The sequence below is a fragment of the Pongo abelii genome, chromosome 3, assembly GCF_028885655.2.
Source record: "Pongo abelii isolate AG06213 chromosome 3, NHGRI_mPonAbe1-v2.0_pri, whole genome shotgun sequence".
NCBI classification, from domain to species: Eukaryota; Metazoa; Chordata; class Mammalia; order Primates; family Hominidae; genus Pongo; species Pongo abelii.
The window spans coordinates 129,669,663-129,696,562 of record NC_071988.2 but is presented as its reverse complement, the minus strand read 5'-3'; the positions used below and the strand labels follow the sequence as shown (position 1 = coordinate 129,696,562).

Genomic DNA, 26,900 nt, shown 5'->3' with positions numbered 1-26,900 from the left:
TTAAATTCATAGAAACAAAGCAGAACAGTGGTTGCCAAGGGATGGGAGCAGGGAGAATGGCGAGTTGCTGTTTAATGGGTACAGAGTTTCAGTTTTGCAAGATGAAAATAATTCTGGAGATGGATAGTGCTGATGATTACACAACAATGTGAATGTATAAGGCCACTGAACTGTACCCTTAAAAATGGTTAAGAGGGGCTCGGCATGGTAGCTCACACCTGTAATCCCAGCACTTTGGGAGGCCAAGGCGGGTGGATCACCTGAGGTCAGGAGTTCGAGACCAGCCTGTCCAACATGGCGGAACCTCGTCTCTACTAAAAAATACAAAAATTAGCCGGGCGTGGTGGCGGGTGCCTGTAATCCCAGCTACTTGGGAGGCCGAGGCACGAGAATTGCTTGAACCCGGGAGGCAGAGGTTGCAGTGAGCCAAAATCATGCCACTGCACTCCAGCCTGATGACAGAACGAGATTCTGTCTCAAAAAAAAAAAAAGGTTAAGAGGGTAAATTTTATGTTATGTATATTTTACCACAACTGAAACAAAAACAACCTATAATTAGCCAGGCATGGTGGCACATGCCTGTAATCCAAGCTGCTTGGGAAGCTGGGGCAGGAGAATCACTTGAACCCAGGGGGGTTGAACCCGGAGGTTGCAGTGAGCCGAGACTGTACTCCAGCCTGGGTGACAGAGTGAGACTCCATCTCAAAAAAACAAAAAGATATATCATACATATAGGCAATAGTGTTCCATCTGAAATGCAGTTGTGTGTGAGGTACTTCTGTCTGTGTCACTTACTCCACCAAACTTCCATGGCTCCCCATGACCAAATCAAGCTTAAATTCTACAAATGGCATGCAAGGCCCTTAAAGGACTGGGATTCACCTCCTCTCCAGACACACCACTCACTGTTGCCTCATGCATGACAGTCTTAACACCACCACAAAGCCAGTAGCTCCCTACATCTGCCTCTCAACTCCAGCCCTTCTCTTGGCCTCACCTTCTCCCCACCTTCACCTATTAACTAAGCCTAAAAATCAGCCAGGTGTGGTGGCTCACACCTGTAATCCCAGCACTTTGGGAAGCTAAGGCGGGCAGATCATGAGGTCAGGAGTTAGAGACCAGCCTGACCACCATGGTGAAACCCTGTCTCTACTAAAAATACAAAAATTAGCCAGGCGTGGTGGTGCACGCCTGTAATCCCAGCTCCTCGGGAGGCTGAGGCAGAAGAATTGCTTGAACCTGGGAGGTGGACACTGCAGTGAGCCAAGATCGCTCCTCTGCACTCCAGCCTGGGTGACAGAGTGAGACTCCGTCTCAAAACAAAACAAAACAAAGAATCATTTCCAGATAGTAAGCCTACTCTCCAAGATCCTCTCAGCCCTAAGCTAGATGTCCCTCATGTGCCCTGTAACATCCTTGCATCTGTGTACCACAGTACCTACCAAATTGTGTTATAGTAATCTGAACTCCTCTACTGTAGGCTCCTGACCAAATGTCATTCATCTTTGTACACTGAGAACCTAGACCCTGCCGGGCTGTGGCTGGCCCTCAGGGAATGTTGCCTGAATAAACACATTTGTTGGTAAAGTCAAGATGAGACCTGGTGGCTCTTTCCACTGCTGTAGCTGATGGCCTCTCCTGATAACGTAAGCTCTTATTTAGAAAATAACTGCAGAGAAACAAGTACAATTCATTCTCCTGAGTCATGCAGTAACACCCAAGTTACCGCCAACTTTCTGGGATGGAGAAGGCAGTGGAGAAATGAACAGCTAAAAAAGAAAGGCCTTCTTTTTCTCCTTTCATAGACATTTGTTATTTTTACAACAAATGAGGAGGACTCTTCCTGGCAGTTTAACTTGAGTGACCACAATTTAAATCAACCCATTGAGAACTCACGTTTTATATTACAGTGACCTACATGCTGGTAAGACCTTGAGGACAAGCAGTCTGTAATGGAAAAAAAAAATATTTGAAGGCTATGTCGTCAGCTCCATGACTTTTCTAGGCCTGGTGGAAGGCAGGCTCAGCCAGAGAGGAAATATTTTTAGACACGGGTGCTTCAGAGCTGTAAAAATAGCCTAAGTGACTAGCACATTTGTCAAAGCCCCAGAGTACTCTGACCACAGGACCAAGTAAACATGCCAAGCAGAAGCACACTGGATTTATTTATCTTTGTAAATGTATCAAGAAGATTTGAAGCAGCTTTCTCTGAAGCACAACTTGAGTGGTGAGTCTACGAGACCTACATCAACTGGCGTGGTGACTGGTCTCCCTCCCATCTCCTTCCTCAACAGTTCCACTGGATGTCCCATGTGCCCAGACACTATAAGGAGGGCCACCGTTTTCATCCTCTCTCCAGAAAATCCCAAAGTTATGCAAACTATCTACAACACATGATTTCTGACTTTCTCCAGATCCCCAGAATAAGTAGACTGAGTCAGGGCTCCCTGAGGCCAACTGTGCTTCAGAGGCTGCAGCGCCTTAACAGCAAGGCCTGCCTTTTACGGTTGTCATGGTTTGATCCAGAGAGGAAAAAAGTCATATGTCAGTTGCGTCTCTCAGGGCTGGCATTTCTGGGTTTATGATTGTCTCTGGTTGTGTGATGTCTTGAACTCTGCCATCAGCACAAGTTGTCTTCCCTGACTTCAACAATTAGCAAAAGGTGTTCTGTTGAGGATGTCAACCACCACCACCACAACCAGCTGGTTTGTTCCTTTTTTTTTTTTTTTGAGAAGGAGTCTTGCTCTGTTGGCCAGGTTGGAGTGTAGTGGTGTGATCTTGGCTCACTGCATCCTCTGCCTCCTGGGTTCAAGCAATTCTTCCACCTCAGTCTCCTGAGTAGCTGGGACTGCAGGCGTGTGCCACCATGCTCAGCTAATTTCTGTATTTTTCGTAGAGACAGGGTTTAACTTTGTTGGCCAGGCTAGTCTCGAACTCTTGACTTCAAGTGATCCACTCGCCTCAGCCTCCCAAAGTGATGGGATTACAGGCGTGAGCTACCACGCCTGGACTGGTTTTTTCTTCAAACAGTTAAATTAATTGGCCAGACTCCTTTATTAGACTTCGAATTTTACATTTCAAAAAGTATTTCTAAAAGGCAAAGAAAGCGTGCACCCATTTTTAGACCAGAATTGTGTTACATAGTTTTTTTTAAATTCAGTAAGTGTGTAGGTTTCATAATAACCCAGATAACCTCTCCCAGACTTCTCACCTCCCACAAATTCTGAAAAGGTAAAGGGATAACCAGACATGTCAACAGCATCATTATATTTAAGAATCCCTGGAAGATGTTGCTATGATGGACACTTTCCGGGTAGAGGAGAGTTATAAATCCAAATGTCTCTCCAGGAAGACTAATATGACAATGTTTGCCATTATGAGTGGGTTTTTTCTTTTAGTTTTTGCTGAAAGGACCAATTAAGAGGCTCCCATGGCAATTCAGGTTAACACACCTGGTCTAGGAACTGCAAAGGAGAGGGCAGGGGAAAGAGTTCTCCCCTGACTGAAAAGTTACAGAGCCTTTTCTGGTATGGAGACACTGATTGTGATCCCATCTTCAGAGTACATGTGGCTGGAAGAACAACTGCAGCAACAGGAGGGGCAAGCTCTCTGGAAAAAGCTGGAGGGGTAAGAGGGAGGGAACATAATGAATTAGATCTTGGCAGGTGAGTCTGAGTCTACCATGGGCAGAAGGGTGGCAGCACAGCACCCTGAGGTAGATGACCAGCAGGCAGACTAACTTTGAGTCCAGAGCCAAGGAGACGTCAACCTGGGATGTACTGATTCCAGAGAGCCACAGAGGATCCCCTGCCATGGATGCCACACTTCTCCCCACAATACAGCACACGCCAGAGGTGCAAGCAGAACTGAATTCAGGCTTGGGGATTTACAGGCAGCAGAACAGAAGAGAAACTCAAGTTCTGGCCCCAGCTCTGCCTCTGACCATTGACCCCAGGAACCATCTCTGCAGGGGCGATTATTATAACGGTTACATGAAATTAAATAAATCAAAATTCTTTGAACAGAATAAAGTGTCATATTTTGTAGAGTGGTTTTAGCTCTACAAAAACCAGTAAACGGTACACAGATTATCTTTCTCAACAACCCACACAAATAAGTCTTAACATCTTTAGAATTGCTGAACTCCCTATATCAAAACTCTTCCAACAGTGAAGACAATCTAAGAGAAATCCTCACTAGATCAGGTCTGATGGGTCTATGTGAAAGCAGCTAATATTTATCAGACAGTTACTATCAAATACACTAATGCTATTCTAGGAGCTTGTATATTAGTTCATTTAACTTTCACAACTGTGAGGTGAGTCTCATTATTCCCAGGTAAGTAAAGAGGCAGAGAGGAGTTAAGTGATTTGCCCGAGGTTCCTAAAGGCAGGATAGGAAGGCTAGCATCTAAACCCTGGCAGGGACCTCATAGCCTGTACTTTTGAGATTAGAATAGCACTACCAGAAATAATAACATCATGAATATAACAGGGGGAGCCACAGAGAACATCCACATTATCTTCCTGTGGTCCCAGCAGAACTAGAGAGTGAGGTGTGTGTGCCTACCACAGATAAGGAAGAGAGAAGGGAGAGGAGAAGAAAGAAGAAACTCAAGCAACGGGCAAGTGACTAAAGCTGGAGGCAGGACATGGCAGGAAAACGCCAAAACCTGACTGACTGAAGTGCCATTTCTGCTCTAAAAAATGTCCAAACATATCCCAATAGCATTATTTTCTGTTGCCTGTGAGCCCTACCTCTTCTACCCTCTGGGAATGACAGTATCTCCAACCTCACCCCGAGTCCAATAACTAATATGCTAATAGAGGGTAGTTCTACATCCCAGTACCTCAACCAAGAGCAGAGAACAGCCCAACAAAGATAAGCAACAACTCGGGAAGTGGGGGGAAAACTTCATAACAAACAGACACATCTCATGCCCTTCAGCAGGAAGGTAACAACTGGGAGTACAAATATTCCCTCCATAAGGAACAGTCAAAAGGAGAGAGCGTACAGCCAGGTAACTGTGCCGGTCTCCTGTGATCCTGAAACTTCTCCTAGGCGTCTGTACTGCTTTGCAAGCAAAGCAGTACTGTACTGTACAGCTCAACAGAGCTGTATTCACAGTAGAAGAGAATAAAGCTAAAAAAATATGAAACAACTCTGATCTCTCTCTTTTTCAGCATCAGAAAATGCAGATATGGGGGCAAGAAGAAGAGATGAGAGAACAAATCCAGTGGCTGGGGAGAAGCTTTCAGGTCTACCTGAATCCTTATCAAACATGGTAGAGTCACACAAAATGCCTGCAATGTAGCAGGCTCTCCCTGCCCTTACTTTGTTTTTAATAGCCAAAGAAGCTCTCTCTAGAAAAAATATGCACCTTCTGCTTTTTAAAAAGGAGAAAAAAAAAAAAAAAGCAAGCTTTGGGAGAGAAGAACCTATCCCCAACCTCCTTTAAGATGCAAACTTTCTCACTTCCTCAAAGAAGAGTAGTGCACTAAAAAGAAGGTTGCACCGGAGAGCACATGAAGTGTCTCAAGGGGGACATCTGAAGTGCCCCTTTCCCAGGGGGCCCATCGGCTCCTCACAAGTAATCTAATGAAAGCTATGCATTCTCTCTGGGCTCCTCATATGAAAAAACCCAATGTATGAAGCAAAGCCTAGAAAGGATTCAATACTGGAGAAACGCACACAGCTACCAGCTTTCTTCCTTTCTTGTTTTCCTCTTTATAAAGCAAAAAAACAACTTGTCCCCCACTCAAGGCTCATTTAATCCTATAAGCTTCTTTGCTGGCCTAAGTATCCAGTGAAGATAAATTAGCAACCAAAACCAAGTCAGAAGTGTATAATAAGCAAACACATGAAACAAGTTAACTTTAAATATTAACCTGCAGTCTAAGGGATTTTTTTTTTTTAATTTAAAACAAACAAAAGAAATGACAGGCAAAGTAGATACTCTCGGAAAATACACATGTACAAATGGCCTGTGCTCTGATCAAATGTAATTAAGCACTGAACTTGTCTTAAATTGCTTAATTGCTTGAGAAATGCATCAGGCTCCCATAAAATCTATTTAAATATTTTTTCATCCTTCTGAGCACAAACTGAAACACGTGTTTAAAATGACAAAACTATTAAAATTATAAGCAGAACTGCACCTTCACTAACATTAAAACTACGTCAGAAAGTTCAAGAAAATTAAGCTAATGAAAATCAGTAACATAACCTTGATACTAGTTTGTGATTGTACTTTTATGGCTTTACTAAAGTTTAACAATAAAATGGGGGGTAAGTAAAAAGTGTTCTCCCTCCTTTCAGAGGTCCCTGAAAAAACATACCCGCTGCAGCATCAGTGGGTATATGCATTCAAGATTAAGCAAGATGGAACAGGAAATCATGACCAATATTCTCCATCTAAACATTACAGGCCTACCTCAGCAGCTGTGATCAGGATGGGAGTGGATATGAGGGGAAAAGGGCAAAAGGACTGGACAACTGCAATGAAGATGATGATTATTAATTTTATTTATGTTTTTGAGACAGAGTCTCGCTCTGTTGCCCAGGCTAGAGTGCAGTGGTGCGATCTCGGCTCACTGCAACCTCCACCTCTCAGGTTCAAGAGACTCTTCTGCCACAGCCTTCCAAGTAGGTGGGACCACAGGCGCATGCCACCATGCCTGGCTAATCTTTTTGTATTTTTAGTAGAGACGGGGTTTCACCATATTGGCCAGGCTGGTCTTGAACTCCTGACCTCAGATGATCTGCCCGCCTCAGCCTCCCAAAGTGCTGGGATTACAGGCTTGAGCCATCACGCCAGGCCGAAGATAATTATTATAAAGGCAGCTAACTTTCTGTGAACTCTTATTATACGCCAGACACTGTGTAAGTGCTTGACATATGCTAATTCATTCAATTCTCTCCCTAGGAGGCCAGTACTAGTATTAGTCTACTTTAGAGATGAGAAAACTGAGACACAGAGGTAAAGTAACTTTCCCATGTTAACACAGCATGAGGCAGAGCTAGCATGCAGACCATCCAACTTCCTATATTGAACTGTAGCCCATCTGTACTCAAAACACATCAACTAATTCGTCTCTGGCACTCAATAAGCAAAACAAATTTACCCTATGCCAAAAGCTGTTGGTCAAGGAGCATAAAGAATGAAGCAATACTGCCTAGAACTGCGTGCTACAGGGTAGAGTGCAAAACCAGATCAGCTAAACCGCTGCAAAGCATCACAAATGTTTTACAGGATTGGAGCTGTCAACTAAAGTAACTGAGGTTTTTCCAAACTGTGTTACATAAGGATGGAACTACTGTTTCTTATGGTCATCCGCTTTATAGACTTCTGGCCTTTATAACCTTTCAGAATGACAGTTCCATTATGTGTCCAGCCTATGGCATAAATAGCTTTTCTTTCCCTTAAGTTTCAAAAGGCACTCCCTGGTCCACCTATTTAAGAGTTTGATTGACAAGCACAAGCCTGTGTTCTCCATTAATGTCAATCATTGCTCCTTACTCCTTTGTCAGGTGAAAGCTCCAACACCATACCTGTAATTTTAGGTATTGCCCCTATGTCTTTTAATGCAACACAACATCCATTTTTGGCCTATGATGGATGCAGCATTCAAAGAACTAAGCACCATGATTTTCTACAAAAGTTGAAGTGACGCTTTCTACTTAGTTTCTAATCCTTTTCCACTGCTGTCTTCAAGGACACCAGCCACAAGTTTCTGGATCCATTTCCCATAATGTTCCTGGAGGCTGCTTAAGGCCCTAATATTTTGTTCCTAAGATGTTGTTAAAATGTTTCTAAAAAACACATTGTTCTATTCCTGCTCACAACAAATATCACTCTCACAGCCTTGGGTGATTTTGGTGGAGCCTGGGAATACAATCGTACTCAAACTAAACTTCCTCTTGAGTATAACCTGTGGAACTTTTAGGTTAAAGGGAGTTACTCCTCCCAGTCCACATACAATATAGATTATGGGGATACTATAACCTAGCAGCCAGGGGATCCACACAATAAAAAGGGCAATGTATGTCCAAAATTATGGTCTCAGAAGAAATGGGAGACTGTAAGAAGTCATATAAATAAAACATAACAGGGGTATAGCTTTCAGAAGAAAATGCAATCAAATAAAGACGTTGTAAAAAACTTGCCAAGGAGAAGAAAATTGAGATATATAATACCTAATAGTAAAAGGTTTTTTTGTTTTTGTTTTTAAAAAGCAAGCATGAAAGCGTGGACTTGGTTGGAAACAAGACATTGAAAAAGTAAACTCTCTCATGACTTGTAGCCACAGTAGTACTGTCCCCAAGAAAAACTAGATGACTATAACCGCCTTCCCCCACAAACGAAGTTGCAAAGGACTGAAATACTAAGAATATAATCAGCTAGGATACGAAAACCATGGTTCTCCAATGTGAGCTGAAATGGAATAATTAAAAAAAAAAAAAAAGTACAAGCATTACAGTAGCCAGGTAATCAATCACTCGCACAGCTGAGCCTGAACCACAGCTCAGCAGAACAATGGAAAAGCCCTGAAGATGTACAATGGATAAAAGACCTGTTCAGGCTGGGCGCAGTGGCTAATGCCTGTAATCCCAGCACTTCGGGAGGCCAGGCGGGCGGATCACCTGAGGCCAGGAGTTCGAGATCAGCCTGACCCACAAGGTGAAACCCTGTCTCTACTAAATATATAAAATTAGCCGGGCGGGGCGCCTGTAATCCCAGCTACTCGGGAGGCTGAGGCAGGAGAATCGCTTGAACCCGGGAGGCGGAGGTTGCAGTGAACCGAGATCGCGCCATTGCACTCCAGCCTAGGTCAAAGAGACTCCGACTCAAAAAAAAAAAAAAAAAAAAAAAAGAGAGAGAGAGAGACTTATTCCGCTGCAGCGCCAAAATCGCAAGCTCAGAACTCTGCACAGACGGCACTATTTCAAAGGTCAAAACCAAGACCTCAGCAATCTTCCATTAGGTGACTTTACAAAGTGCTACAAAAGTCATGACTATTACTATTCTTTACAACCTAGCAAGCGAAGGAAAGACCGGGAAGAGCCGGGAGGCCGTTTAGGAGAGAAAACTACTTTGACAAAGACTGCACAATTACAGAATAAAAATCAAAAATAACTGATAAAATTAAAACTGATCGCAGTTCATGTCTTTGGCAGCAAACTCCCGTTTGAGCCGAGCAGCAAAAAACGCGTTATGCCTGAACCTTGTGCACATATAATTCTTTCTTCTCTCGCACTGCCCGCTTCCAAAATGCATTCACCGCCACTCTCCGTGGAACCTTCAGCAGGCCCTGGGGGCGGCCAGAATTTTCCAAACGAGGAAGCTGAGGATCGGCCCAGAACCCTGAATTCTGAGGGGAGTGAGACTTGGGCCCTCACAGGCCCAGACGCGAGATATTTCAACTACACCGGGGAGGGGCGGGGTGAAAACTCCCGAGTGTCGGGCTGGCGCAGGCCCCTCGCGGCCGGTCCCGCCAGCGCTTCCACCTCAGGGTGGGCGGCCAAGCGCGTGGGCACGCTGCAGGGAGGGCCGCTCACCTGGGCAATGCCGGCGCCCATCAGCCCGCCGCCGATGACCGTCACGTGCTTGACGATTATCTTCTTGGCCGAGGCCGAGGCGGTGGACGAGGAGGACACGGAACGCATGAACTGCCTGGTGACGAAGGCCATGGTGTGGCAGCGGCGGCGACAGCGAGGAGACGCGGGCGGGGAAGACGCGCGAGGCCAGCAGCCGAGGAAAGCCAGACTCTGGGGGCGGGGACCTACGCGGCCCTGCCGCCCGCGCGCCGCCGGCGTCACCGTGGCGTCACAAGGCGGGGGCGGGGCCTCGAGTCCTGCTCTGCCCATTGGCCCGGGCTGTAACGCCCCAGCGCTGTGCGGGTATACACACGAGGGCTCGCCGCTGTCAGCAGCCCCAGCCCGAGTGAGCGCGGGCTTGAGACCTGCTGAGCAGCGGGACCTGGCGGCTGGCGTTCTGGTGTGGGGCCGAGAACAGACCCTTCTTCTGAAAAGCCACTGGCCCCTTGTTCTATGAAGTGAGTGGTGTTGACTCTGTAAATGCTATCCTTTGATGACGTGTGCATATCTAGGCTCTGAAGAAATATGTGCTGCTTGGCTGTGTTGGTAATGGACCCAAAATGTGCACCGTTGGTTGATGTCACCAAATAATCGACTCGGGATTATTTTAATCCCGTTGACAGTGATTGTTTCCCCTAAAAAGGAAAGAAATGTAGACTGCGAACACCCAAAACAAATGTCTAGTGACCCATAAGTTATAATGCAAAAATCAGGCTCAGGGAAGGTAAAGGGAGAGTTGACCTTTAGTTACCCATCTTGACGTTGGACGTCTATCAATACAGTGAACATGTGGACGGTTTAAGGTCATAGAGCAACCTTTCTGGAATAACGAATACTATTAGAAAGCATAGGAAGGAAATGTCTTGTCAAATAATGGAAGACTGGATAGCAGCTTGGCCAATCTTCTCACTCAGGTGAATGCTTTCTAATTACTGTAACTTAGTGATATAGGATTCTTATTAATTTATTTGCATTATGTTTAAATATTGTTAACAAGAAAAACTTTAAACAAATTAAGTTTAGCAGAGTTTATTTGAGTAAAGAAACCATGAATCAGGTAGTATCCTGAGCCAGTAAAGGTTCAGAGAGCTCCAGCCCCTAACAGTGGGCAAGCCGCGTTTATAGACAGTATTTTTTGCAGCCTGTAATGGGCTAAAACCTCCGCTGCAGTGATTGGCCAAGACTTGGCCACTTGTTAGAAGAACATACTCTCAAGTTACATTGCAGTTGATTTACATATTAAGTTTGATTATGCTTTGCTAGGTAGGGAGGCAACTTTAGGCCAGATTTAATTTAATAACAGTTTCCTCCTTTGGGTCAGCCTCTCAGTTTTACGAGATTGACCAGAACCTTGTTTTGTCTCAGTATGGAAGTCACAATGTCAAATTAGTTGAGTGATTATACTTTCTTCATGTTGTTACTCTAACTGTAATAACACCATTTGGTGTACAAAGGATGGCTGCATAGAGACGTTGAAGACTCTCGAGGGGAAACAACACGTCAGGGAGACTATTATGGCCACAAGAAGGAGTATAGCAATAAACTGAGGTACACACCTTAACAGGAGTCTCTGCAAACTGAACTGATCAAAATCAAACAATTCAAAGTTCAGGCAATAAAGATAGTTCAAAGTATTTGAGTCCAATTGGTCATAGTCTAATTTAGGGCATTATGGCGATTACAGACTGTTAGAAATGCTTGTTTCTTGGTGCCATAAAGAAATAGCCCTTGAACATAAATTTAATTTCTTTAGCAAGGCCATTTTTACTTTCTGCGGAAAGAGTACACTTGCCAGCAGTTTTGCCACAAGAGTACACCGAACAAAGTAGGCAGGGTCATTTATAACCTGACGCGTCCACCTTACTCTTGTGTCTGGTTTCCATTGGCTGGAACGGGACTTCACATTCTGTATTTGTCTTGATTGGCTAGCAACTTAGAAATTCTTAAAAGAGGCAAAGGCAGATGAGAACAAAGGAAGGAGGAAGTAACTTGTGGAATGCTGAGAAGGGAAAAACACCTCTAAATAAGGAAGAGGAACAGGCTATGACCTAATGCCCACTTGGACCAGTATAAGCATGCCAGGGCAAATAATTAGGCTAAATTGTGGGAGCTAAGAACATAAAGTACATTGATTTCTTTATTACAGCTAGCAGATATTTAAGAATGTTAGCACAGGTCTTTGAATAAATTTTGCTTCTAAGAGAGGTTACTATTTATTCCTAATTGGATGAGGAGGAAAGTCTTTGAAGAGGAACCTCTACTTTACTTTTTACAAGGACCATAGTTCACTGAATGACCTGATTCAGCCTTATGGCCTGATTTAAAGAGGTATCCATTTTTGTAGTTAGCCTGGTAACACAAGTTATAATAACCTGGAGACCCACTAAAGAAGCATAAAGATTAGAAAAGTTTGGAATAGCCTAGCTTGCCTTTCACTACTCAGGATGCATACAAATCAACCATTAGCTGCTCCCATAAATGTATCATGTGTTCCTTTCCCCTGAGAAGTTTCCTTAATATATTCAGTGGCAGTGTTTAGAGAAACAGCAGTATCTGCCACGTTTTAAGTTAAGTTTTCTGTAGTAGTAAAAGTAGAGGAAAAATAAGTGCAACATTCAGTTTTATTCAGCACCATGCAAAAGCCCCCAGCATGAGCAAAGAGGAGATCCAGAGTTGTGTAATGCTCCATGAAGTGTTTGTTGAACACAAATGTTTTGATCCACTGAGAACATTTGAGTAGCTTCTACCCTCTGAACCCCTAGGAGGTCTGACTGGCTACAAATTCAAGATTTTCCCCAATTTACAGATTAGTTTCAAATTCCATACAACAGGCACCCTGCTAATGCCAAAGAGTAAGTTCCAGCACCTCCATTGGAACCTTTCCTCAGTAGAAACTAACTTATCTTCATCTATTTTTAGGTTGGTGCTTACTTTGGTTATTGACTGCTTTAACCTCTGATTACGAAAGGTATTATGGGAACTTTCAGAGAAGGCTATTGGGATGTAGGAGCGAGCCAGGCCAAATAGCAAGATCTGAACCAGTGAGGAAACAACAGAGAAGGCAGATTATCCACCAACCCAATATAGGCCCTTGGGGGCTTGAAAAGAGGGCCACTTAGTGGTGTCTGAGCTGAGGTCAGTTAAATTTGTCCACCCACAAGTTGGCATAGCTCCTGAATAAAATCCAGTGGTGAACTTACTCTTCTGTGGTCCCTATATAGCATGTTGTAAGGGTGCAAACCACTGGATCTAGTAAAAAGACTTTGCTAGATTTAATCCAGTGAAATCACACAAGCAATTATTTGTTTCCACATAGGTAGTCCCCAGCGTCTTAAGTATGCAATGCCTGGAAGCACAAGATACCTTTTGCAGGCATCATTCTGGTAGTTTTTTTTTTTTACTTTTGTGTACAATTGACACATAATAATTGTACATATTTATGGGGTACAGTGTGATGTCTCAATGCATGTATATGTTGAACAATGATCAAATCGGAATAATTATTAAATAATACGTCACTTTAAACATTTATCATTTCTTTTTGGGGATAACATCCAAAATCATCTCTTCTAGCTATCTTGAAATATGCAATACATCATTATTATTATTAGCTGTAGTCATTCTACTGTGTAATAGAATAGCAGCTTTTATTCTTCCTGTCTAACTGTAACTTTGCACCCATTGACCAATCTCCTCTATCCAGATTTTTTATATTTGGTAACAGTTTGGTTATTAACTGGAAAGATCAAGATACTATTTTCAGCAAGTATAGGAAGGCAGGTAGTAGTGATGTGTAGCATTTCAAAGATAACCTTCCTCTCTTTCCTTGGGGTTGCAGGGTGACTCTCATTAGGAACACAGAGAGGCATTAGCGTTAATGAAATTGTTTCCAGATTTTTGGGCATTAGCTCATAAACTCAACAGTTACTCTGGTTTCTTGGAGACCATAAGACTTTGCCAAAGCCATCCACAGAGTATCATCCCAAATTGACAAGGAAATTAAGTTATTTCTGTTGCATACAACATTTTGAGATAACAACTAGAATTATGATTAATAGCCTTATACCAGGACTATTAGATTTCTATTAATTTCTTATAAGTTCTGAAATACATATTAATAACATAGCCAAACATATATAATTCAAAAAACTCTAGCATTATTTAGGGTTTTCCTAAAGAAAGGGAAGGAATTAGTATTGCAGGAAACAGAGAAAAAAGGAAAAAAAGAGAAGGCTTTCATGATAGCAAAGAACTCTTGATCTGCAATATTAGGAAAGCTGTCTACATATACGATGCCATATGCTTCTAGGGAAAAACTTCCCTGATCAGCTTTATTTCAAGGTCTCCAACAGGTTTATAGTTCCAGAAGTCTAGAGGACCTCTTTTGTGTTGGGAAATGCAGATCCAAGATTCAAGGCCTTGAAGTTTGCTGCAGAGAAGAACTTGGTATGGTCCCTTTCAACCGAGTTCAAGTACTGTCTTTCTCTGGAGTTATTTCCAAAAGACCCCCACCTCCAGGTTCTATATTATGAAACACTTGGTTGTCATCAGTTGGTGGGTCATGAAGGACTTCTTTCACTTGGTAAAAATATGCTTTGGCAGAATGCATTCAATCCTTGCACTATTAAGTCATGTCAGTTATAAGAGGGGAAGATACATGAGACTTTATTATTAGGGGCATAACCCTTCCAGTAACTATTTTATGAGGGGTCAGTTTATGTTTTACAGTGGGAATGGATCTTATTGCCATCAATCAGTAATACCTTTGACCAAGGCAATCCAATCAATTCAATTAGCTTTTCCTATGCTATTGTGTTTATAATACCTATTTAACTGTTTTACAGCTTGTTCAGTGAAATGCATACCTCTCTGTTGCTGGAAATTTCTCCGGCAATGCCCCATAAGGGAAATACATTTTCCAATAACCTTTTAGCTATTGTTATATCATTGGCTTTCCTGCATTGGAAATCTTCTATACAACCAGACAACATGCATTTAAAGTGGAAATTGAATGAAAGCCATTTGTAGGTGTTCAGGAAATGTATCATCTGAAGTTTTTATTGTCTTACCACAATTATGGGTTTGACAAACCAAACATTGGTTATAAACTATTTTAGCAATTTTATAACAGTTACCCCACCAATCTTTTTTCATAATTTGAATCATTTTATATCCTCCATAATGAGTCATGGAGTGCAGAGCTTTTAATATTGGAAGATTTAAGACTCCAGAAGAACCAGGCAGCCATCCAGGTTCTTCATGCATCCAGGCTTAACATTGGATTTACATTCTCTTAAATACCAACTTTGTTTCTCCAATTCAGGTGCTTATAGCACTATTTATTGAATAGGTTTTATCAAATGTAATTTGACTTGGATCAATATTATATAGTTCATTCAAATTGTATATCGTAATAGTTTCATTTCTGGCTTAACTAGCATGAAATTCCGCCCAAGTCATTTCCTTTGTATTATTTTTTATTATGTGTGACATTCATAAAACTATGAATCAGTCAATTTCTTCATTAAAGTCCTGAGAATTCTTACCCAACCCAATGGTGTGATTTTAAAGTTATGAGAAACCTGTACTTCTCAGAGTTCTTTCCATAAATCTCTTTGAAGATGAACACTTTAGGCTTATGGTTTCTCAGAAAGTATCAGAGTGAACAATTAACTATCTGTGAATGACAAGACTTAAAATGGTCATGACTTTAAAGATCTGGGAAGAGTTCATTACAATAATGACACAATTGACAAGGAAACTCAGTTACTTCTGTTGTATTCAACATTTTAAGATAATTGCTAGAATTATGACTGATAGCTTTATAGCAGAACTATTAGATTTCTATGAATTTTACACAATTTCTGGAATACATATTAACACATTCATACAAATATAATTCAAAAAAGTAGTATTATTTATTATTTGATAATCTTTACCATATAATTTAATATATCAGATCAGCCCAATTACTTTAATATGTCTCTTTCTATAACAAGAGATATCCTTTTGAGATATTCTGAAGGCCCATATGGAAAATCTCAAAGTTAATTCAATTTCAAGAAAAGACTTAATTTAGAATTTTATTTTGGAAAGTTTATAAAAAATATCAAAGGTTTAAAACATTTCATCAAAAAAGGATCACAAGTCACTGTGAACAATAATCATTCATTTAATCAGAGTGGTAATTTAAAGACTTCAAAGGCAAATACAGAGAGTTGCAGAGTTGTAACTTACATTTTTTACTAAAGGGGACTCAGTTTTCATAAGTGTTCAAAAACCCAATAAAGGCAACATGAAGCACAGGAAATTATCTTGGTAAAATACAGAATCTTTGCTTCCTAGGCCAATTATATAAAAAGTAAAGAAAAACTTTTCATAATTTCCTATCAAGAGCAGGCCAACAATTCAAGAAAACCTTATTGTTTTAACAGAGAGGACTACATTCTAGTTTTGCATCAGTGTACTTTTGATATTAATGCTCAACTTTTGGAGAAACTCAAATAATTTTCTTCTAATATTAGCCAGCTTAATCACACATAAAACTCCATTTATAAGATTCATCTTCCAGAAAACTTCTACAACTTCCTTATCTGTTCAGTTTTTGTCCTGTATTTTTCCTCTTCACATTTTGGAACAACCAGTCATTCTATTTGAAGACAAAAGTTATTCTTTTTTTCCCTTAACAAAAAAATTCTCATACCTTATAACTTTTTCTTACCCAGAGCACATCTTAACTTCCTGATATACTTGCATATAGAGTTTTTCTCTATTTCTAATAATTCTATATATTAAATAAAATATATTAATTAGAATTTTTTTTTTTTAATTTGAGATGGAGTCTCGCTCTGTCACCCAGGCTTAAGTGCAGTGGTGCAGTCTTGGCTCACTGCAACCTCTGCCCCCCGGGTTCAAGTGATTCTCCTGCCTCAGGCTCCAGAGTAGCTGGGACTACAGGCACGTGCCACCATGCCAGGCTAATTTTTGTGTTTTTAGTACAGATGAGGTGTCACCATATTGGCCAGGCTGGTCTCGAACTCCTGACCTCGTGATCCACCTGCCTCAGCCTCCCAAAGTTCTGGGATTACAGGCGTGAGCCACCGTGCCCAGCCAATTAGAATTCTTAATCCTTAGTGACCTTAACTGCCACTGAACACTACAAAGCAAGCAATTGTGAACTGTCACATCACCCGTGGAACTGCCACATCACTCATCTGTACCTTGGCAAATCTATCAATCATTACTTCTAGAAGCATATGCTTTCTTATAGTACAATTTGTCAGTGTTGCCCAGAACATGTTTGTAACAATTACAAATATCTTTAGTGTATCAGTAATAAGAAACTGTAGAGGAGACAAAATTTCATCTCTAGCCTCTTGGGTTTTCTTTTTTTAATGCTAGGCCTGAGAATTAAATTGTGGTTTGTACAGATTTCCCTCAAGTTCAGTTTTCCATCTTGATAAGAATGTTAAGACCTTCTAATATAGGAAGGACCGTTTTACATGGGAACTTTATCTTACATCTATTTAACTCACTTATTTTTAACAATTATGCGTAGGTTGTTTGTAAAGATGAGACAGTAAGCAGCTAGTCATCATCAAAGTTATTTCTCTTGCTGGCATATTTTGTGATATAGAGGTAACATAAGTTTATTTTACCAGTGAACCTAGGTAGGAAAAGTTATGTGCCTGTATTATATTTAATGCTGAAAATTCTGAAGACATGACTGTTTTAATGAAATCAACAAGATTCTTATTTACCAAGATCACCCAAGTAATGTGAATTTGAAAAGCATTTTAGTTCTTAATTTTCTGAGTGAATACTTTATTTATATTAGCACTTATTTTTGAAAAACCCAAATAAATAGAGCTCTTTTTCAATTCAATTTTGGCAATATCATAAGGAGATACAAAAATATCACACGTGTCATACATACAGATCTGTCCATAAATGTATAAACAGATACAGATCTTCTATAGCTTTCATTTAAAATTTTTAGCCATTTGCCAGGTGCACAATAATATGAAACTCAGTAATTCATTAAAAAATATCTGAACCAGAATTGTTTTCCTGGCCAATAGAATAAGATTTTCTGCCCCCATGGGTAAAGCTTTTAAATAGTGTTTGTGAAAAAGATATTTAAGATTTTTTTTTCATTTGTTTTCTGTAAGCAACCTTATAAAGAGGCAATCTTTGCTTTATTTACTGCTTTAGATGCCTGTACATACCAATTTAAAAATGTATCCCATTGCTTTGTGGCATTTTGGATTCTTTTTTTAATGCCCCTGCAAATGAACAATTTTATGTATGTTAAAATTTCCCCATTGTAACAACTATAATTCTAAGTTGTCCTAGTAAGGGACATTTTTTTCAAAAACACACAGGTTCTAGGCCCATAATTTTTGTCCATAAAATTAGCTGGCATACCAAAAAGTGGAGTCCCAGATTCTTGGAATCCCAGACTTTTCTTTTTTTTTTTTTTTTGAGAGGGAGTTTCACACTGTCACCCAGGCTGAAGTATAGTGGCACGATCTAGGCTCACTGCAACCTCTGCCTCCTGGGTTCAAGTGATTCTCCTGCCTCAGCCTCCCAGGTAGCTGGGATTAAAGGCGCCTGCCACCATGCCTGGCTAATTTTTATATTTTTAGTAGAGATATGGTTTCACCATATTGGCCAGGCTGGTCTCGAACTCCTAACCTCAGGTGATCTGCATGCCTCAGCTTCCCAAAGTGCTGGGATTACAGGCATGAGTGCCTGGCTGGAATCGCAGACTATTTTTTAAATTTGGAGAAACCTATTTTCAAAAGATACTGACCTCAAGCCTCTGACTGGATCCAATCCAGTTACTTAGATCCAATCACATCCCAGACTCAGTTCAGTAAAATTGCTCAAATAAAGTCAGAGAGGTCAAAACAAAAATTCATAGAGCTTGAATTTAAGAGAGAACTCTGCCATTATCCCAGTTGCTGTGAGAGATGAGTGGGCACATAATCCCTGGTGAGTACCTTCACTTGGCCATACTGTGCTCCTGTGTGTCCCTGGATGTCTGCTTTGGGTCCCACTTCTGACACCAATCTATTAAAATAAATACTTTAGACAAATTAAATTTGGTAGAGTTTATTTGAGCAAAGAAGTGGTTCATGAATTGGGTAGCACCTTGAACCAGTAACAATTCAGACAGCTTCACCCAGCAATAGTGGATAGGCAGTATTTATAGACAGAAAAAGAAAGTGACATATAGAAATAACCTGATTTGTTACAACTGCTTATCTGCCTTATTTTATCATGGTCTGAGCAGTTGCAGCCTGTAATTGGCTGAAGTCTCAGTTGCTATGATTGGCTGAGACCTAGCTACTTGTTACAAGAACATACTCTCAAGTTAGATTATAGTTTGTTTACATATTAAGATAGGTTACAGTTTACTATGTATGGAGAGAACTTTAGGCCATATTTAATTTAACAGTATATAATAAAGACCCACGAACATCAAAGAAGTCCTCCCCCTACTAGAAGTAACTGTCATAGTGGATCCTGTGTTCACTTTTTTTTTTGCTTTGATCTCATCTTTATATATAATTCTGTAAAAAAATTTCAGAAAGCACTGTTGTTGAGCACAATGTTAGGCTTGGGAGATCACTACTGGCTGAAGAGAAAGTGTTAGGTTCAAATAATAAAATCCATTAAGTGCTAGACTGTAGCAAATGCAAAAACCTATAGAGTACAAATGAAAAAGGAAGATTGCATAGACAAACTTAGTAACTTGAAGCATGAGTCAATTTATGAAGAAAAGAGAATTTGCTTCAGAGGAAGCAACAAATTCACAGGCAGAAGCATGAGAAATTAATGCAACAGGAAAAGAGGGTGAGGAATTAGGTGTGGTTAGAGATGAAGCTAGGATGATAGATTGGGAGGATGATTAGGTGGGTTTTTAGTCCTCATTTACAACTTGTGTCAATCCAAGGCCTAACATAGTCTAATTACAGTGTTGTCATATATTTTTTAATGAAATTTGTGTGTAATGGACAGCAGTATGGTACATTTTCAGATCTGTAATTATTTTCCTTGGGAAAGAAAGAATAGCCGCTTGTCTTAGTCTACGTGGGATGCTATAACAAAATACCACTAGTTTGGTGGGTTATAAACAATAGAAATTTATTTCTCACAATTCTGGAGGCTTGGAAGTCCAGATCAAGGCACGAGCAGATTCATCCTACTTCCTGGTTCATAGATGACTCCTTCTCATTGTAACTTCATGTGGTAGAAGGGACAAGGGAGCTAGCTCTCTGGGGTCTCTTTTATAAGGTCTAATCCCATTTATGAGAGCCTGCCCTCAGGACCTAATCATCTCCCTAAGGCTCACCTCCAAATATCTTCACATTAGGATTCAACATAAGAATTTTGAGAGGACACAAACATTCAGTCCACAATACAGCTGCAGTATTTTTTTTTAACAATTCTCAAATCTGAGGTACCTATAGTATGTAAAGATGTGATGTGGCCAGGTGCAGCAGCTCATGCCTATAATCCCAGCACTTTGAGAGGCCAAGGTGGACAGATCACTTGGGCCCAGGAGTTTGAGACCAGCCTAGGCAACATGGTAAAACCCTGTTTCTAAAAAAAAAAAAAAAAAATTAGCTGGACATGGTGGGGCTTGCCTGTAGTCCCAGCTACTAGGGAGGCTGCGGTGGGAGGATCACCTGAGTCCAGGAAGGTCAAGGCAACAGTCAGCTATGATCATGCCACTGCACTCCAGCCTGGGTGATAGAGTGAGACCCTGCCTCAAACAAAACAAAGCAAAAAGTGATGTAAAGAAAGGAGCACTGTAGCCAGAATTCAGTGTCCTGGCATAGTCACTAGTGTGCCATATGACCTTCTACAAACACTTACCCTCCCTTCGCTCCAATGTCCTCATCTCTCAAAAGAAATAGTTGGACAAACAACATTCCAGCTGTTTTCTACTAAGAGTCTAACACCACTTACCATCTTCTAAAGCGGGAGGGCCACCACTGCCCCTCCTCCTGCCTAGTGCTGATCAGATGACAGTTACAATAGAATCATTCTTCTTTTGCCAGAAGTGCAAATCATTTCCCAAATGTGGCCTTGGGTTTTCAGGAGCCCAGTAGTGACTTCTGTGGTCCCTGACTTGCACCCTCACCCTATTATTGGAGTTCTGCTTCATTTCTCTCTGTGGAAAGAGTGAAGTATTGGGAAATATGACCCTGGTCACCAAACCAACTCAGAGACAGCAAGTGCTTTGGCAAAGGAAAGGGCTGGCACAGAGAACAGAGTAAGTAATGACTGCTTTTATTTTTGTCCTATAAATGGATAATTATAGTACTTAAAAAATAGACATCAAAGAAGCATTATCTAACAACATACATGATGGTGGACTCTGAGTGCAGCAGAAGCAGTGCGTAAAGTAGGTCCTTTGCCTCCAACAGAGCAGTGGTGGGCAAAAAATATCAATGCTTTTCTGGTCTTCAAGCTTTATGAAGTAGGCAGGCAGAGAGAGTCAAGCTGACACAGTACTGACACTGTCAGGTGATAGATGCATCGACCCAAGCACAGGATTTTTTAACAGCCAGTTGGGATTCATTGAGTAAGTTGAGATTTTCCTTCTATTTGTGAGAAATTAATAATTTCTGTCTTATGAATAAAAAGTGAAAAATTAATGTTGCCTCTCCTGTTTTGTTGAGCAATTTAAATATTTCATATGGCAGAAAACCAGAGGCTGTGGCTGCTCAGGGTGGCATGACAGCAAAGTCCAGAAAGTTCAATCAAAAGCTTACCTACTGCAAAATTAAAGATGGGTGACATTACCACTCTTGCCAGCAGAGTTTTCAAGGAAATAAGCATATGATTTTCATAATTAAGACATCATTAGTTCAGAAGGGAATGATCATGTATTTGTATGGCAAACTGAAACATGCTCTCAGGATGACCTATAAGACATAAAAAGTAAAATCTCTAATAATACTGAATAACTTATCAAATAATTCTGTGCTCTTGAGCTTTTAGAAAAAAAAATTATCCTGGCAGACCTTAAATATCTTGGTTTTTCTAATCATGCTAGCAGTTGTTGTAATACCAGGTGCTTTCTACCTCCATTTTCTCCTCTACTTAGGAAAACTTTATTCCACTTACAGAGCATTATGGCCTTCCAAAATAATGAGTTGAAATTAAAGTCTAGAAACTGTGAAGCATAGGATTCCTGGGATAAAAGTAGTCAAAACACATGCAAAACAAACATTTCTATAAAATGCTGCCTTTGGAAAAAAGAAGGTGATGTGTAGTACAGCTTATGCAATCTTGATTCAGGGTTTTAGGCATATTCTGCAATCTGGGTGAGAATTTATTTGGACTCTTGCTAAGGAGATGAAATGTTCATTCCACCCCAAACGCAGATTTTGCACACAGAGGGTGACAATAGCCTATTTTACCATAAGTATCAGTGGCTCTGGGGTTTCATTGAATATAGGTCAGGATTCTTTTTCTATTTTATGGGAAGGGAAAGATTTCTGAATTATTGAGAATGAACTATTTTTCTAACCTCAGCCAGCAGTCTCCAAAATGCTTGCATGAGATCATAAGACTCACTAAGTTGGACAATGAGAACCATGCAGTACACATTCGTTACTACCCAAGGGAGGAACCAACTACAGAATGTGTCCTTTCACATACATTATACCTTCTGATTTGTTTTCTTAGGATTTCCAGGTATAAAGGTTTATGCAATGAAAACTAACCATTTACTAGCCTTAAAAACAATGATAGTAATGATGGCCATCCCTTTGAGCAATTTTTATATACCACTCAGTTAGGTTAAATGGTTTTGCATGTAATATCAGCATTTATTGAGCCGATTGCTATTTTTACACCATTCTGGGTACTACCTGTGAATTCATTCATTAAATTCTCACAATAACCCTATGTAATAAGTACTAAGGGTACCCATCTTTTAGGGTAAGAACGTTGAGGCCCAAAAATGTTCAGAAACTTAGCCAAGGCCACACAGCTAATGAATGGCACTGGCAGACTTCAAATTCAGGACAGTCTGTTTTCAGGGGTCGTGTTCTTGACTACATGCTGTTTTGCCTTTTCATAACAACCCTCAGGCTTTCGTGCTCTTCTCATCTAAAATGAAGAAATAGGTTTGGAGCATTTCAACCATTTATTAAATGTAGCTCACCTAATAACTGACCAGACTCAGATTTTATCCCGCTCTGACCTCAAGGCTCTCATGCTTTTCACAATTTCATGCTCGTTAGACAGTACCCCTGCTTCTAGAGGGGAAAAAAGGAGGGAGATATTCTCCAGTAAACATTATCTATGTTTAGATTTGGAGCTTTTGCTGTTATACTAATATTATCATAAAAATTAGGCCAATTAATATATTTGGACATTCTTACTAATAAACCCCAGAGCTGCAAGTTTCCCACAGTGATTCCCAATGGTTCTACCTGAAGACTGTAAGAGTCATGTGTTTATACCATCTGATTTCCAGCATGCAGAATCTTGTTTCTCAAACACAAACATCCATTTTTAATTGTTTATTGCTCACCTCTCCTTGACACTTCAAATACTTATCAGATACTTCAAATGTAACTTATCAAAATTTGAGCCTATTATTTCCTGCTCCCCATCTCACTCAAATAGCTTCCACCTCTTCTTGCATTTGATGCCTCAGTTCATTATGAACCCCCCATCCAAGGGGCCTTGTGATGGACCGTGTATCAGCAGTTCGTTACTTTTTATTGCTGAATAGTATTCCATTGTATGGCTTTACCAGGTTTTGTCTGTACATTTAGCAGTTGATAGACATTGAGGTTGGTTCCAGTTTGGAATTATGAATAATGCTGCTATGAACATTCACAAGCAAGGAGTCTTGCTATCTTGGCCAGGCTGGTCTCCAACTCCTCTCAAGCAGTCCTCGCACCTCAGCTTTCTGAGTAGCTGGAATTACAGACATGTACCACTGCACCCAGCTTGGACATACATTTTCATTTCTCTTGGGTAGTTTTGTGTTTAACTTTTTGAGAAACTACAAAACTGTTTCCAAAATGACTACACAAATTTTATAACCACCAGCAATATATGAGTTCCTTTTTCTCCACATCTTCACCAACACTTGTTATTTTCTGTTTATTTGTTATAGCCATCCTAGTGTGTGTGAAAAGGTACACTTAATGCTCTTCCCTAATTACTAATGATGTTGAGCATTTTTATTTGCTTATTAGCCATTCGTGTATCTTCTTTATTAAAATATTTCTTCTGGGGACACCACTGCCCCTCTTGCACTTTTGCCAGAAGTGCAGATCGTTTCCCAAATGTGGCCTTGGGCTTTCAGGAGCCCAGTAGTGACTTCTGTGGTCCCTGACTTGCACCCTCACCCTATTATTGGAGTTGTGCTTCATTTCTCTCTGTGGAATGAGTGAAGTATTGGGAAGTATGACTCTGGTCACCGAACCAACTCAGAGACTTATTTTCAGTATGTACTTATGAATTCTTAGTCTTTCCAAAGGTAAGTAATTCATTACTGTATTTATTTAATTATTTTGACTTTCCAATTGAAACAGATTTGGCCAGTGGGAATCTCTCCAAGATGATTCCTTTGTGCCATTTCCCCACTATCTTCTCACTTCTTAATTCCTCACCATCCTCTCACTTCCTGATTTGTGGACATAACAAGGCTCATCTTGTACCTTTTTTGCCCTAGCTCCAGAAACAGCCATTTCATTTAGAAGCTCTGGTTCCTCTGAGTGGAAATGGTATTAGAAACCAAGGTCTGGGCACAACAGTACTTTAAAGAGAGTAATCTGGCAGCTGAGTGAAGTATGCATTAGTTCTCTATTACCCTGTGTATTAGTCTGTACTCCTGCTGCTATGAAGAAATAATTGAGACTGGGTAATTTATAAAGAAAAGAGGTTTAATTGATTCACAGTTCCAGATGGCTGGGGAGGCCTCAGGAAACTTACAATCATGGCAGAAGGTGAAGGGGAAGCAAGGCACTTTCCTCACAAGGCAGCAGGAAAGAGAAGTGCCAAGAAAAGGGGGAAAAGCCCCTTATAAAACCATGAGATCCTGTGAGAACTCACTCACTATCATGAGAACAGCATGGGGTAACTGCCCCCATGATTCAGTTACCTCCCACTGGGTCCATCCCATGACATGTGGGGATTATGGGAACTACAGTTCAAGATGAGATTTGGGTGGGGACACAGCCAAACCATATCACTGTGTGACAAATTACCACAGCTTTGTGGTCAAAAAAAGAAAAAAAAACCTCACACTTTGTTTTGATCAAGGAATCAGGGGTAACTTAGCTAGGTGGCTGTAGTTAATGGTTCTTCATGAAACTATAGTCAAAATGTTGTCTAAGTCTGCAATCATCTAAAGGTTTGACAGGAACAGGAATGTCTGTTTTCGAGATGGCCTGCTCACATATGGTACATGGCTGTTGACAGGATGTACCATATTCTTACTGGCTGTTAGCAGGAGGCCTTGGTGCCTTGTCACATGAGCATCTCCACAGGGCTGCTTGTGTGTCCTCACGTGACAGCAGCTGGCTTCCCTTGGAGCAAGTGACCCAAAAGAGAGCAAGGCAGAAACCACAATGTTTTTTTTATGACCTAGCTTCAAAAGCTGCACATCATTTCCACAATAGCCTAGTGGTTATACAAGTCAGTGTTATTCAGTGTGGGAGGGAACCATATAAAGAATCATCAGGGGCCATCTTGGACTCTGGCTACCACACAAGCCCAAGATGGTAAAGAGACTTTTCTGTGTTATTTTTATGTTATTTTCTATGCCGTGTTTTACTTTTCACTTGTAGATCTATCACCTGTCAGGAATTGTTTTTAAGATATGGTGTGAAATAGGGAGTCAGGGTTCATTTATTCCTTTACTGATAGGCAGTTAATATGGCACCATTTATTGAAATTTCCACTCTTTCCCCCAGCATACTACAGGGGCATCTTTGTCACAAATCAGGTGCTCTTATGTGTATAGGTCTATTGGTCTATTTGTCTTCGTGCCAGTGCTACCCTGCCTTGCTTATTGTAGCTTTATAAGGAGTCTTGACATCTGCTACCATGATTGTTTTGACTATTCTTGGCCCTTTGCTTTTACAAATAAATTTTATTTAGCGTTGGCCACTTTTTGCAATTATTTCTGCTCAGGCCTAACCCTGGTAAGGTTCTGATTTAATTGGCCTGGGGTGAAATCTAGGCATCAGTATTTTTATCAAACACCCCAAGTGATTCTAAAATACTGCCATAGTTGAGAACCATGGATCTAGATGAACTCTAGTCTGTGGCAGCAGGGAAAATTAAGGCCCAAGAAAGTTGAGTGCTTACCAAAGGTTACACAGAGAGGCAGTTGCGGAACCAGGGCTTCAGCCCAGGTGCCTTGTTTTCCAGTGCAGTCCTCTTTCCACCATCTATATTTACTCCTGGACATGCCACTGTAGATAAGTAGCAGAAAGGCAGAGAGGAGAGAGGTACCCAGAGACTTTTTAACTCCTTACATCTGAGAGCTTCAGAGGAAATGGCAGTTGGGGGACAAGGGGGATATTAGATTATTAGTTTACAGACACAGCCAAGATGCTCAGCAGGGAGGGTGTAACAATGGAATAGTAAAGCTACACAGAGACCTGAGAGATTGTCTTTCTAAATCTTTGGTAGATGAAGAAACAGACCAAAGAGATCACATAGCTATATAAGAGATACATAGCTATATAAGAGATCACATAGCTATATAAGAGATACATAGCTATATAAGAGATCACATAGCTATATAAGCTATATAAGCTATATAAGCAGGGGCAGGACTTGGGTCTGAAGTGTGCCACACTCCTGGTTCAGTCCTCATTGTCCCATCATTGTCATAGACTGACAGGTTATTCTTGCCTGCTGCTCAGAAAAACCAATGCACTGAGAACAGCAGGTATTGCAGCAAAGAAAGAGTTTAATTATTGTGGGGCCAGACAAATGAGGGGAATGGGAGAAATTTCTCAAATCTGTCTCTCCACTAATTCAGAGGGTAAAGTTTTTAAGGGTAAATTGGTAGGCAGGTGGTGGGGGAACTGAAACAATTGATTGGTTGAAGATGAAATCACAGAGGTGTCTAAATTGTCTTCACACAGCTGAGTCTTCCCAGGGAAGGGGGAAAGGGTGTTCTCAGAACCAAGTGGTATCTCTTTGTTGAAATGCTAAATCTGAAAAATATCTCAAAGACCAGTTCTTTAGGTTTCACAATAGTTATGTTATCTATAGGAGTAGCTGGGGAGTTACAAATCTTATGA

At 40.8% G+C, this 26,900-nt stretch overlaps 1 protein-coding gene and 1 long non-coding RNA gene across 3 annotated transcripts in view; one reads left to right on the top strand and one right to left on the bottom strand.

Annotated features, from left to right (window-relative positions):
• Positions 1–9,851, bottom strand: part of HADH (hydroxyacyl-CoA dehydrogenase) — a 46,885-nt gene extending 37,034 nt beyond the window's left edge. The window contains exon 1 of one of the 2 annotated variants that reach the window (XM_009240245.4): positions 9,559–9,851. In XM_009240245.4, the coding sequence (XP_009238520.3) occupies positions 9,559–9,690 (132 nt within the window). In that variant the 5' untranslated portion in view covers positions 9,691–9,851. The remainder of the gene's footprint in view (positions 1–9,558) is intronic. The other variant, XM_054554243.2, reaches the window with a different exon arrangement.
• Positions 9,852–9,873: 22 nt separating this feature from the next.
• LOC129059048 (uncharacterized) overlaps positions 9,874–26,900 on the top strand; it is a 54,424-nt gene continuing 37,397 nt past the window's right edge. The window contains exon 1 of the long non-coding RNA XR_008524668.2: positions 9,874–10,055. This is a non-coding gene — a long non-coding RNA (uncharacterized LOC129059048). The remainder of the gene's footprint in view (positions 10,056–26,900) is intronic.